Source organism: Prionailurus viverrinus, chromosome A1 (assembly GCF_022837055.1).
Source record: "Prionailurus viverrinus isolate Anna chromosome A1, UM_Priviv_1.0, whole genome shotgun sequence".
Taxonomy (NCBI): domain Eukaryota; kingdom Metazoa; phylum Chordata; class Mammalia; order Carnivora; family Felidae; genus Prionailurus; species Prionailurus viverrinus.
Window position 1 is genome coordinate 201,111,257 of NC_062561.1, and position 13,646 is coordinate 201,124,902.

Sequence of the window (13,646 nt, forward strand, 5' to 3'; positions counted from 1 at the left end):
CTTTCAGGCCAGGAGAGCTAACCAGCCAGTTATTTCTGCCAACTAATATATTTCCCAAATTCATGTTTTAAGCAGACTAGCCACTTAATGTCCCCTTCCCCCCCACACAGTTTTTATTGAGATGTAAGGGAGATGTACTGTTTGAGTTTTAGTTGTACAGTGCAGCTATTTTGTATATGTAACTATTGGCAAGTGATTACAATAAGGTTCATTAACAGATCATCCCCTCACACAGTGCCAATCCTGTGTGTGTGTGTGTGTGTGTGTGTGTGTGTGTGTGTGTGTGTGAGAGAGAGAGAGAGAGACAGAGAGAGAGAGAGAGAGAGAGAGAGAGAGAGAGAGAGAGACGTTTAAATCTGCTCTCTTAGCAATCTTCAAATGTACAACACAGTACAGTATTGTTAGCTATAGTCACCATGCAGTACATTACATCTAGCCACTTAGCGTTTGTACGGGAATGGTTTTTGACTCAACTATCATGGCTACTCAAATGGACCTGCTCCAGAGCAGGTCTGTGAGATGTGCTACTCAAAGTTGGGTCAGCATTTGAGTACCTGAAAGGAAAAATGCCAGATAGATACAACTAGTAGGAAACTATGGAAGACATGCCAGGATGGGAATCCAACTTCTGCTTTGTGTTTTTAACCTATGTATTTCTTGGTATGAATCATGACAAAGGCTGAAAATATTAGAGGCAGGTTAAGTTGGTTTGCTAACCACTTAATGAAACACTTGTAGGAACTGCAGGTGCCTGAAGTGTAGAGCCAGACTCCAAAGGAAGGAGGATTAGAACCCATGAAAAAGCAGCAAATGAAAGAAGGCAGTGTTTGATCGAGTGCTAAATCAATTGCTATGCTCTGTGGGTGCTGGAGCAGGAGAGACGAACGTGAGGGGCAGTGGTTAGAAAGGACTCGGCCAAGTTCTGGAAGAGGACTTGGCTGGTCCGAGAGAGATGACCATTTGTCCAATTTTCCTCATTCTCGCCTTCTGACAGGTCACATATCAGAGTTTTATTCACTTCACTGCATTAGAGCATTTAAAACACTGGGCACAAACTACATACTGGTTTATATCTTCTCTGTCATTATTTCACGCATATTAATTTCTCAAGAATAGGAATATTTGGGGGGCGCCTGGGTGGCTCAGTAGGTTAAGCGGCCGACTTCGGCTCAGGTCATGATCTCGCGGTCCATGAGTTCGAGCCCCGCGTCGGGCTCTGTGCTGACAGCTCAGAGCCCGGAGCCTGCTTCAGATTCTGTGTCTCCTCTCTCTCTGCCCCTCCCCTGCTCATGCTCTGCCTCTGTCTCAAAAATAAATAAAACATTAAAAAAAATTAAAAAAAAAAAAGAATAGGAATATTTGGTACCTGTACTGAACGCTTCGTATCTAGGCCATGTCACAGCTGACACACAGCATACTAATATGGGTGTATACCAGCGTCATGTGTGTGTGCCCAAGGTTTGGGGTGAGGAACCGATGGGTAAAAGAAACTTGAAGGATAGAGCTGAGCAAGCCTGGGACTAGATCATAGAGATAGTAACTTTCTGTGGCAGAATGTGATCTTCTCGAGATAGTGAAGGGAAGATCTAATCAAACCTTCCATGTCTAATTAACTATGCTCAGGCACCTCAAAGGAGTGGCAACTGAAATGTCTGCAAGACCCTTATTTCTTTTGGCCTAGAAATCCAAAGTATAGGTGACATTCAGGACTAAAACTCTACAAGCACACCTATCTCCACACAGATCATTTCAGGCCAACTCACCCACTTGACTGTTTTGCTTAGTAGGTCTAAACTTTGCACTGAAACAGAGTTTGAGTTTTATGTCAGCATTCTTGTTGACCAAAGTAATTTTTTCTGGCGTGAAGGAAGCATCCACAGATACATCAGCGATACTCTGTGACCTGAAAGACATAAACGGAAACAGATATTTTCCCGCCAAGTGCACACATGATAACCTTTACCTAGAGGACCCAGGGCCAGCATTATCTAATCATTCTCTGCATGATCTAAGCACTTTAGTGGTATTTCATATTTGAAAGCCCTAAAATAGCATCTAGGGATAATGTCTTTTGTGTTTTGTGACTGTATTGCCAGCCCAATCCACATTTAGTATTTGTTTAATGCATGCATGAGTGCAGGACGTGAGTCTCCAACCTCTTTGCAAATAAATTTCCAAAGTCACAGTCCCTGTTGTGTTTTGCCAGCTGGAAGCAGTGATGTTTCCTCTTCCCACAAATGGAGGGGACAGAGCGGGTGGCAAGGTGGGGGTGGCAGGGCTGAGGAGGGTCTCCCTGTCGCCTCCCTTAATAGTTGCCACCGATTCTTGGATGTGTGGCTTATGACCATGATGGTGGCAACTAGCGTGACACCAGAAAGTGGCGGAGGCATCTTTCGGGCAGGGTGCTACACATTTCTGACTCTGGCACAGCCCTTTAGATATCTGAAGGGCTTTGCCATACACATGGCCTCATTTGCTCCTGTAACAGTCCTGTGAAACAGAACAAATATTGTCTCCCTTTTATTGGTGAAAAAGTCTGAAACAAAAGAGAAAACATTTGGTAACTTCTCACTTTACTGAGTAACAGCAAGTAAGAAATTAGAACCCATGGTCTCCTAGTTCCTCTGCCAGTAAAATTGTCAACTTCATCATAATGACTCTTTGTGTACACGCTCCAGTATTTACAAAGCAGCAAGCAGTAATGAGTAACTTCATTGTTGTGAAAAATACAAGATGCAGAAAACATTTTTTTTTTTTAATTTCAGGAACCACCTGAAGGACTTGAGTCAATTGAAAAACTGACTTAATTAAAACTCATTAATCAGGTACCTATAAGGCTCCCTAGTAAGCAGTCATAAAATATCCAATAGCAAATGCAATGTGTCCTCAGACCTACAAGATCTAAAATGTCTATGTGAATGTTTTCTGTAAGTCAATCTCTTTCTTTAAGTCAATCTTTTATCCCAGTGTAGATGGTGCCACTGATTTAAAAAACAAGTTTACAAAATCATTTCAAATTATTCTCAGGAAGTTACCCAGAAAATCCAGTCTCAGCACCTTGTGAGAATGTGACCAGAGAGGCGCCTGGGTGGCCCATTTAGTTAAGCGTCTAACTCTTAGTTTTGGCTCAGGTCATAATCTGATCGTTTGTGGGTTTGAGCCCCATATCAGGTTCCACACTGATAGCATGGGGCCTGCTTGGGATTCATTCTCTCTCTCTTTTTCAAAATAAATAAATTTTAAACAAAGTATTTAAAAAATTAAAAAAAAAATGTGACCACAAAATGGCATGAACCTAGCTTGACTAATCATTTCAATAAATTGATTTGACTCCATGTATCTTGACTTGTTTGAAGAATCAAGTCCACCTTCAAAGAAAAAACTTTGGTCCTCACTGACTATATTAAAAGAGAGGGTCAGGGTATCTGGCTGGCTCACTGGTGGAGCGTACAACTCTTCATCTCAGGGTTGTGGGTTCGAATCTCACTTTGGGTGTAGAGATTACTTAAATAATATAATCTTTAAAAAAAAAAAAAAAGGAGTGTCATAGGATAGTAATAATCCAGGCTACCAAGGATGAAGCACCAAGATGGCTCGAGGGTGATGTTCACTGAAACATGATTTCTTATAAAATTAAAAAAAAATAAGTCATGTGACTGTGTTATCATACCTTGTGTTTCTCTAGTAGCACACTACTCTTAACTGATTTTATTCAGTAAATATATTTTAAAATTTTTCAGTCTTAGATATCATCCAGGAGCTTTTTCCCCACATTAAGTTTTCATTAAGATGATGCACTCAAAATAATGCATTTTGTCTTTTAAAAGCACAAGTGAAATATTGTAAATAGTTCAATAAGACTCTGAAACAACACATAGATATGTGATGTTTTTCTGTTCTTGAAGTATTTGGACTTTTAAAGCACATTTTTCAGCAGAGACCAACGAACGAATGAAATATATTTTTGAGGAGGACTCTTGATCAAATTCTTAATTTCCTTCTGATTCCAATCCCTGGCCAACCCCATATATTTATTTTTGTCCTTGAATCACATAGCCCTGGAATCCCTTATTGTTCCTCCCTGCTCTTCAACTCCTACCGAGGTCAATGGGAGGTCAGCTAAACCTAAATAATGGCTTCTTGTTTATGACTAATAATTTCAAAAGTTACTTCATAACCACATGAGAAATTACACTTTACTTGTGTGGTCTGAATGTTCGGTATTTTTTAGGGCATTCTCATGAGGTTTCCTTTCTGTGAGCTGAGGTAAGGCTATTTGAAAGATAATATTCAGTAATATCTTGGATACCATTTCAAAGCCTTTGTCTTTTCTATGTGCTTTTTCTTCTCACCATATAGAGAAGAGGCACTTGATGGCAACATTAAGCAAATTTTTTTTTCTCCCACGAGGAAAAACACATTTCTTCCTTTATATAAACTATGATCCATAAACGTCCTAGAGTCTTTTATAATGCATGTGGTATTTCCACAATTCCTGCACAGCTACCTGCTGCTCTACTTAGCAGGTCATTTTTCAGTTAGCTAGTTTGTGTCTGGCTCTCCATGGACTCACCAGAGCTGAACCACTTGTCCAAAGGCACCAATGGACACATCAGTGATGGAATCCCCATTTAAATCACTGTAGCCATCCAAAGATCTCCCAAAGTACTGGAGATGGCTCCTAAAGGCTCCATCAGATCCCAAGATTTTCTGAAAGAGCAAGTTTGACATGAACTTATAATGCACAACAACTGAAGTAGAAAAAAGGAGCTTTTATACAGCACTGTTAGATTCTCTACATAGCCACTTCTCAGGTTGTTTTATTCTCCACAAAATTCCATTGGTTTTTCAATCACAGCCTTTCTCATCGGTTGATCATTCTTGCAGCCATGTCAAAGAACCAGCATGAATCTTTTAATATAAAAATCACAAAGCAGAAGGAGATGAGTGGACGGAGTGGGATTTGAAGGTTGTGATTGCTCTCTTAGCCCACTTCCTTCAGGACTTTACTGGAAAGTTGCCTGATCAATGAGGTCCTCTTGGTCACCCTTTAGAATATCTGATAACTCCCATACCCGAACTTTAAATTTTTTTTTTAAATTCCCTATCATTGATGATGATCTGAACACTTTATCTCATTTATTTTCCCTCAGTCTTGACAAAAACGTAAGATCCACGAAGCACAGAATTTTATCTGTCCTGTTCTTTATAGTATCTCCAGAACCTAGAACAGGTTCACTAAATAGTTGTTTGATGAATAAATAAAGTTCTAAAATAAGTGTTATAAATTGGATTGTCTGCGTGGTTAGTCCCTAGCTCTCACAGGATGATACTCACATGTCAATACATCACCATGGAACTCACAGATTACCTGGGAATACTTCATGCGAATGGTGCCCTCGTGACCATTGTAGATGTACACAGCTCCAGAGTTCTGATTTTCCAAAGGTGAACCAACTATTACATCATTAAAACCATCCATGTTGATATCTGAAAGAGCTGCAATTGCTGAACCAAACCGAGCATTTTCAACACCCTTAGGGCCTTCAAGAAATTGGTGCCAATTCAAAACGCCCTTGAAAAGGGGAAAAGGGGATGATTAAAGCAAAACCTTAGAATTTTTATCATTACAATTCACAGCAAGTGATGCCCAAACCAATCTGTAAACTGTTAAAAATAGACAACTTTAAATCTAGATTTCAAAATCCTCTACTTATGATGAGAATCATACCTAAGAATTTTAGCAAGTAAATTCATAGGATATGTGCTCATAGACCAAAGTGAAAGTAGGGAATTCTCTTTATGGTGACTGTACAACCTACATAAAACTATCCATACCTTTGGCTCCTTTTCCCCTAAACATTAGACTCCACCTGTTTCCAAACCTTTTGATTTAAAATTTGCTGATGAAAATATACTAGTATCTTAAATAAAATTAAGGTGGAGACACAAAAAAACACAGTATCTTAATTTAGACCTTTACTTAAGAATTACTGAAGAGTGGCATAACTATAATGGGATAGGAAGTCAAAAATGAGACAGTTAGGTTCTGGTCCAAGGTGGCAACCCTGAACTCACTTCCTCCATGGAGCATACCAAATTACACCTATTAAAAGGATAATGCCTCCTGAAAAATAACTGAGGGCTGACTGAACAGTTACTGAACAACCAAAGATAGACAAAATGGCAAGAGAACAACAAGAGAGATGGGAGCACAGTAACAAAGGGAAACTGTTGCAGTGGGAATGCATAGTACTGAGCGACCAGGAACAGATTCCTCTATTCTTGGCACAGAAAATAAGCCACAGTTTACAAGAGCAATTAGCATAGAAGATGTGGGGTGTGTGTGTGTGTGTGTGTGTGTGTATACACATACACACGTATATGTACATGTACCTGTATATGCATAATATGTATACATGTATATGTATATGTATAATGGGATATTACTCTGATCAAAAAGAATGAAATCTTGCCATTTGCAACACTGTGGATGGAACTAGAATGTATTATCCTAACCAAAATAAGTCAGGCAGAAAGACAAATACCCTATGATTTCACTCATTTGTAGAATTTAACAAACAAAACAGATTAACATAGGGGAAGGGAAGGAAAAACAAGGTAAGAATAGAGAGGGAGGCAAACCATAAGAGACTCTTAACTACAGAGAACAAGCTGAGAGTTGCTGGAGGGGAGGTGGGTGGGGGATGTCTAAATGGGTGATGGGTAGTAAGGAGGGCACTTGTTGGGATGAGCACTGGGTGTTATATGTAAGAGATGAATCACTAAATTCTACTCCTGAAACATTATATTATATGTTAACTAACTTGGATTTAAATAAAATTAAAAAGAAAAATAAAAGCAATCAGCATATAAAATAGACAACACTAGAACTCTGCCACATGGTGGAGGCAGTTTTCAAAGGGCCAAGGAGTGGTAGCAACACTCTCTTCCCTTCTGTCTTAGAAACACAGACTGGAGCAGGGTCCGAACACCCTAATTAGTGTGTTCAGATGCCATAACAGGCAGCTCTCAATACTATTAAAAAATTTTTTTTAATGTTTATTTATTTTTGACAGCGAGACTGAGAGTGCATGTGCCCGAGTTGGGGAGGGGTAGAGAAAGAGAAGAATCCTGGAGTAGGCTCCAGGCTCTGAGCTGTCAGCACAGAGCCCAACGTGGGGCTCATACTTGGGAATGCTGAAATCGTGACCTAGACCGAAGTCAGACACATAACCAACTGAGCCACCCAGGTGCCCCCTGGTCTCAACACTATAAATGGCAGGTCTGGTCATCACAGGGAGCTTGCCACCTCAGCAAGCCTAGGGTCTGCAAGCCCACACCAGCTTCTGTGGTACCAGGACACAGAAAATAAGCTGTGGAATTTTAGGGCTCCCTTTGTTTTTGTTTTAAATTTAATGAAAAAAAACCAAGTTTTTATTTTTAGTTTTTTAAACTTTAAAAGAGTAACTAGTATATACCGTTCAGCTCCAGCCAGCCAGCAAAAGTCACCAAGCACACACAGTCTGCACAAGCGGACACCATACACAAGTACCATTCACCATCCTTCAAGTTCAGGAGCAATAGCCATTCTCCCTAATCCTCAGAAACAAAGTCAAGCAAAATGCAGAGACAGAGGAATACATTCCAAAAGAAAGAAGGAAAAACCGTAGAAAAAGAACTAAATGAAACAGATAAGCGACATGGTGGATAAAGAATTTAATGATTGTGAAGATACTGGGCTGGAAAAAAACGTGGAAGATCTCAGTGCGACTTTCAATGAAGACATGGAAAATATTAAAAAGAGCCAGAGTTGAAGAATATAATAACTGAAATAAAAACACACTAGAGGGAATCAACTGTTTATTAGAAGATGCAGAATATACCAGCAACCTGGATGACAGGGTAATGGAGAGCATACAAGTTGAACAGCAAAAAGAAAAAGGAATTTTTAAAATCATGACACATTAAGAGAACTTGTGGACAACATCAAGCAAACATTCATATTATAGGGGGTCGGAGGGGGAGGGGGAAGGGGAGGGGGAGGGGGAGGGGAAGGAGGAGAAGGAGAAGAGAGAAGTGTATAGAAAACTTATTTGAAGAAATAAAAACTGAAAACTTCCTTAACCTAGGGAAGGAAATAGACATCAAAGTCCACAACAAGTTCCAAACAAGATGAACCCAAGGAGGTCCACACCATGGCATATAATAATTGAAATGTCAAAAGGTTACAGATAAAGAGACAATGTTAAAAGCAGCAACAGAGAAACAAGAAGTTACTTAGAAGGGAAAAATCTATAAGACTCTCAGCTTATTTTTTCAGCAGAAACTTTGCAGGCCAGAAGGGAGTGGTATGATATATTCAAAGTGCTGAAAGGAAAAAACCTGCCACCAAGAATAATCTACTAGGCAGGATTATCATTCAGATTTGAAGGACATACAAAGAGTTTCCCAGACAAATGAAAGATAATGGGAGTTCATCACCAGTATACCAGCCTTACAAGAAATATTAGAGGTACTTCTTTAAGTGGAAAATAAATGGCCATAATTAGGCCTAAGAAAATAGTGAATAAAAAGATGTACAACAATATGACAACATATACATAGAATGTGGAGAAGGGAGTAAAAAGGGAAGAGAAGGAGAAAAAGAAAAAGGTTTTCCCGTCCCCCTTTGGAATGTGTATGAACTTAAATGACCATCAAATTAATGCAGACTGCTATCTACTTATGATGTTATGGTAACCACAAACCCAAAACTTATCATACATACAGAAAAAGAAAGCTAACACTATAGAAACTCACCAATCACAAAGAGAATGGGAAGAAAAAAGGAGAACAATAAAACAACCAGAAAAATTTTAAAATGACAAAAAGTACATACCTGTCAATAATCACTTTAAATGTAAATGACCTAAATACTCCAGCCAAAAGACATAGGGTGACAGAGTGAATAAACAAAACAAAAGCAAACAAACAAACAAGACTCATCTATATGCTGCCTATAAGAGATTCACCTCAGACCTAAAGACACATTCAGACTGAAAATGAAAGGATAGAAAAAATATTCACCATGCAAGTGGAAGTGAAAAAAAAAAGCCAGGTAGCAATACAATATCAGACAAAATAGGCTTCAAAAAAAAAAAAAGACCATAATAAGAGACAAGGCATTCCATAATAATTAAAGGATCAATCCAACAAGAGGATACAACAATTGTAAATATCTACACACCCAAAACCGGAGCACCCAAATATATAAAGCAAATATAAATGGACAAAAAGAGAGAAATGGATGGTAATACAATAATAGTAGGGGACTTTAATATCCCACTTACATCAATGGATAGATCATCCAGACAGAAAAAACAATAAGGACAGTGTCTTTGAATGTCACATTGGACTAAATGCACATAGCAGATATATACAGAACATTCCAACCCCAAACGACAGAATACACATTATTTTCAAGTGCACACAGAAGATTCTGTAGAATAAATCACATGTTAGGCCATAAAACAAGCCTCAATAAATTTAAGAAGATTGAAATCATACCATGCATCTTTTCTGATCACAATAGTAGGAAACTAAAATAAATCACAAGAAAAAAAAACTGGAAAAAAACACATGGACACTACACAACATGATACCAAAAAACCAATGGGTCAATAAATCAAAGAAAAAAAACATGGAAATGACTGAAAATAAAAACACGATGGTCCAAATTCTTTGGGATGCAGCAAAAGCAGCTCCAAGAGGGAGGTATACAGTGATATAGACCTGTGTCAAGAAATCAGAAAAAGCTCAAACAAACAATATAACCTTACACTAAAGGAACTAGAGAAAGAAGAACAAACAAAAACAAAAGGTGAGTAGAAGAAATAAAAATCAGAGAAGAAATAAATGGCATAGGCAAAAAAAATAAATAAACTGAGTTGGTTCTTTAAAATGGTAACCAAAATTGACAAACCTTTAGCCAGATTCATCAAGAAAAAAAAAGGACCCAAATAAGAAATGAGAGAAAGTAACAACTGACACCACAAAAATATAAAGGATTATAAAAAATTATAGACCTACAAACTAGGCAACCTAGAGGAAATTGGTAAATTCCTAGAAACATACAATATTTCAAAACTGAACCAGGGAGAAAAAGAAAATATGAACAGACCCATTATAAGTAACAAAACTGAACTGGTCAAAAAAATGCCAAAAAATAAAAAAATCCAGGACCAGACGGATGCACAGGGTAATTCTACCAGCCACTTAACAAAGAGTTAATACCTATTCTCCTCAAACTATTCCAAACAATGGAAAAGGAAGGAAAGCTTCCAAATAAATTCTACAAGGCCAGTATTACCCTGATACCAAAACCAGACAAACACCCCACAAAAATAAAACTATAGGCTAATATTCCTGATGAACATAGATGCAAAAGTCCTCAGAAAAATATTAGTGAATTAGCAACAATACATTAAAAAGACCATTCACCACAATCAGGTATGATTTATTACAGGAATGCAAGGATGGTTCAATATTTACAAATCAATCAATGTCGTAAACCACACCAACAAAATGAAGAATAAAAATCATGGTCATCTCAATAGATGCAGAAAAAGCATGTGACAAGATTCAACATCAATTCAAGATAAAAACTCTCAAAGTGGAGTTAGAGGGAAGACACTTCAACATCATAAAGGCCATATATGAAAAACCCACAATAATATCATACTCAATGGTGAAAAACAGAGTTTTCCCATCTAAGGTCAGGAACAGGATAAGGATGTTCACTCTCATCATTTTTATTCAATATAATACTAGAAGTCCTAGCCACATCAATCAGACCAAAAAAGAAATAAGAGGCATCTATGGGGGTAAAGAAGAAATTAAAATGTCACTACATGCAGACAACATGATACTATATAGAGAAAATCCTAAAGACTACACCAAAAAACCACTGGGAGCAATAAATTCAGTAAAGTGGCAGGATGAAAAATTAGTACCCAGAAATCAGTAGCATTTCTATATACTAACAATGAAGCTGCAGAAAGACATTAAAATGTCATTTACAACTGCACCAGAAATAAAATATCTAGGAATTAAGAAAGACATATACTCCAATCAATATAAAGCACTGATGAAAGAAACTAAACACAACACGAACCAATGGAAACACATTCCATCATGCTCATATTAATATTGTTAAAACGTCCATACCACCCAAAGCAATCTACGCACTGAATGCAATCCCTATCAAAATACCAACAGCATTTCTCACAAACTAGAACAAATAATACTAAAATGTGTATAGAACTACAGAAGACCCTGAATAACCAAAGCAATCTTAAGAATGAAGCTGGAGACTTCACAATTCCAGGTTTCAAGATATACTACAAAACCATAGCAATAAAAACAGTATGGTACTGGCACAGAAATAGACACACAGATCAATGGAACAGGTTAGAGACTCCAGAAATAAACCCACAATTATATGGTCAATTAATCTATGAAAAAGTAGGCAAGAAGAGACTGTGGGGGAAAGACAGCAGTACTAGAAAAACTGGACAGCTACATGTTAAAGAATGAAACTGGACAATTTTCTTACACTGTACACAAAAATAAACTCAAAATGGATTAAATACCTAAATGTGAGGCCTGAAACCATAAAAATCATGGAGGACGACACAGGCAGTAATTTCTCTGATGTCAGCAATAGCAACATTTTTCTAGATACGTCTCCTGAGGCAAGGAAAACAAATGCAAAAATAAACTATTGAGACTACACCAAAAATAAAAAGGCTTCTGCACAGCAAAGGAAATCATTGACAAAACAGAAAAACAACCTACCGAATGGGAGAAGATATCTACAAATGAAAGATCCAATAAAGGATTAATAGTCAAAATATATAAAGAACTTCTACAACACCAAAAAAACCCAAACAATCCAATTAAAAAATGGACAGAGAACCTGAATAAACATTTTCCTAAAGAAAACATAGATGGCTGACTCACGACAAGATGCTCAACCTCACTCATCATCAGGGAAATGCAAATAAAAACCACAATGAGATATCAACTGACATCAGTTAGAATGGCTAAAATAAAAATGACAAGAAATAACAAGTGTTTGCAAGGATGTGGAGAAAAAGGAGCGCCCTTGTGCACTGGTTGGTAGTATGGTAAATTGGTGTAGCCACTGTGGAAAACAGTGTGCAGTTTCCTCGAAAAATTAAAAATAGAAATACCATATGGTTCAATAATTCCACTATTGGATATTTGCCCAAAGAAAGCAAAGACTTACTTGAAAAGATATATGCACTCTTATATTTATTGCAGCATTATTTACAACAGCCAAGATATGGGAACAACTTAAGTATCCATCAATAGACAAATGAATAAAGAAAATGTGTCCACATATGTGTGAGTATTACACAACCATAAAAAAGGAGGAGATTGTGCCATTTGAGATAACATGAATGGAACTGGAGGGTATTATGCTAAGTGAAATAAGTCAGAGAAAGACAAATACCATATGATTCCACTCATAAGTGGAATCTAAAAAAAAAAGTAAACAAATAAATAAAAAGCAGAATCAGACCCATAAATACAAAGAACAAACTGGTGGTTGCCAGAGGGGCAGGGGGTAGGGTTGGGCAAAATAGGTGAAAGGGAGAGGGAGATACAGGCTTCTAGTTATGTAATGAATAAATCACAGGAATAAAAGTCACAGCATAAGGAATATAGTGAATGATATTATAATGTAAAAGGACAGATGGTAGTTACATTTGTGATGAACATAGTGGGATGGGACGTGTAAACTTGTCAGATCACTTTGTTATATACCTGAAACTAATGTAACATGGTGTGTTACATACTCAGAAAAAAAAAAAAAGAAAATGAGATTGTTAATGTCACATTATAAAAAAAAAAAAGTCTGCCTAAAATTTTTTTTCTTGTAAAAGATAGGTTTTTTTTTTCCAGATTTTGAAATCAAGAATGGAAATAATTCATGACTTCACAAGAGAGCAATGCTCCTCATCCATGAAATGGGGTCAGTGTTGATTCTTTCTTCTCTGTAATAATCTTATGGAAATCACTTTGTTATGAAGATTGACAAAGTATTATGAGATCTTCTCATCTTCAACAATAATTCAGAATATTTGACAAGAAACATTTAAGAAACTAGGGTTTTGTTAAATTTTTAAACAATTATATTTGCCCCTCCCTTATTGAATATTCAATTACACAACTTTAAATGCTTTAGAACTGTTTTAATTGCTTCTATCTGAGAACTAATGTTTACATTAATTTAAATAAGTAAGGTAGGACAAACTACCACAAAAGCAAAGCATAATATTTATTATATTAACATCAGCTTCTCTTTTTTCCATCCTTTCTCTAATTTTCTAGGTCAGCTTGTGCTTTTAATTTTGGTTTTCTTTTCAGTTCCGAGTTCATTATACTTCTGGGCATGGACTTAGAGAGCATAGTCCAGTTAGTGTATGCTAAGTTTTATGTGCGAGGACTAAAAATTCCAAGAGCTGGGTATACGCATACCTAACTGCTACACTAAGCAACAGAATTTGACAAACTAATGTAGAAAACATCCAGGATTATATGAAAGTTTGCAAAGTGCCTGGTACAATTTGACTTTT

General features: G+C 37.2%; 1 protein-coding gene across 2 annotated transcripts in view; it reads right to left on the reverse strand.

The window, feature by feature from the left end:
- The window catches only part of ITGA2 (integrin subunit alpha 2), a 110,394-nt gene that overhangs the window by 23,456 nt on the left and 73,292 nt on the right, over positions 1 to 13,646 (reverse strand). For both annotated transcript variants that reach the window (XM_047871110.1, XM_047871101.1), the window contains exons 14-16: positions 5,372 to 5,575; positions 4,574 to 4,710; positions 1,764 to 1,903 (exon numbers count right to left, since the gene is read on the reverse strand). In XM_047871110.1, coding sequence (XP_047727066.1) covers positions 1,764 to 1,903; positions 4,574 to 4,710; positions 5,372 to 5,575 — 481 coding nt within the window. The remainder of the gene's footprint in view (positions 1 to 1,763; positions 1,904 to 4,573; positions 4,711 to 5,371; positions 5,576 to 13,646) is intronic.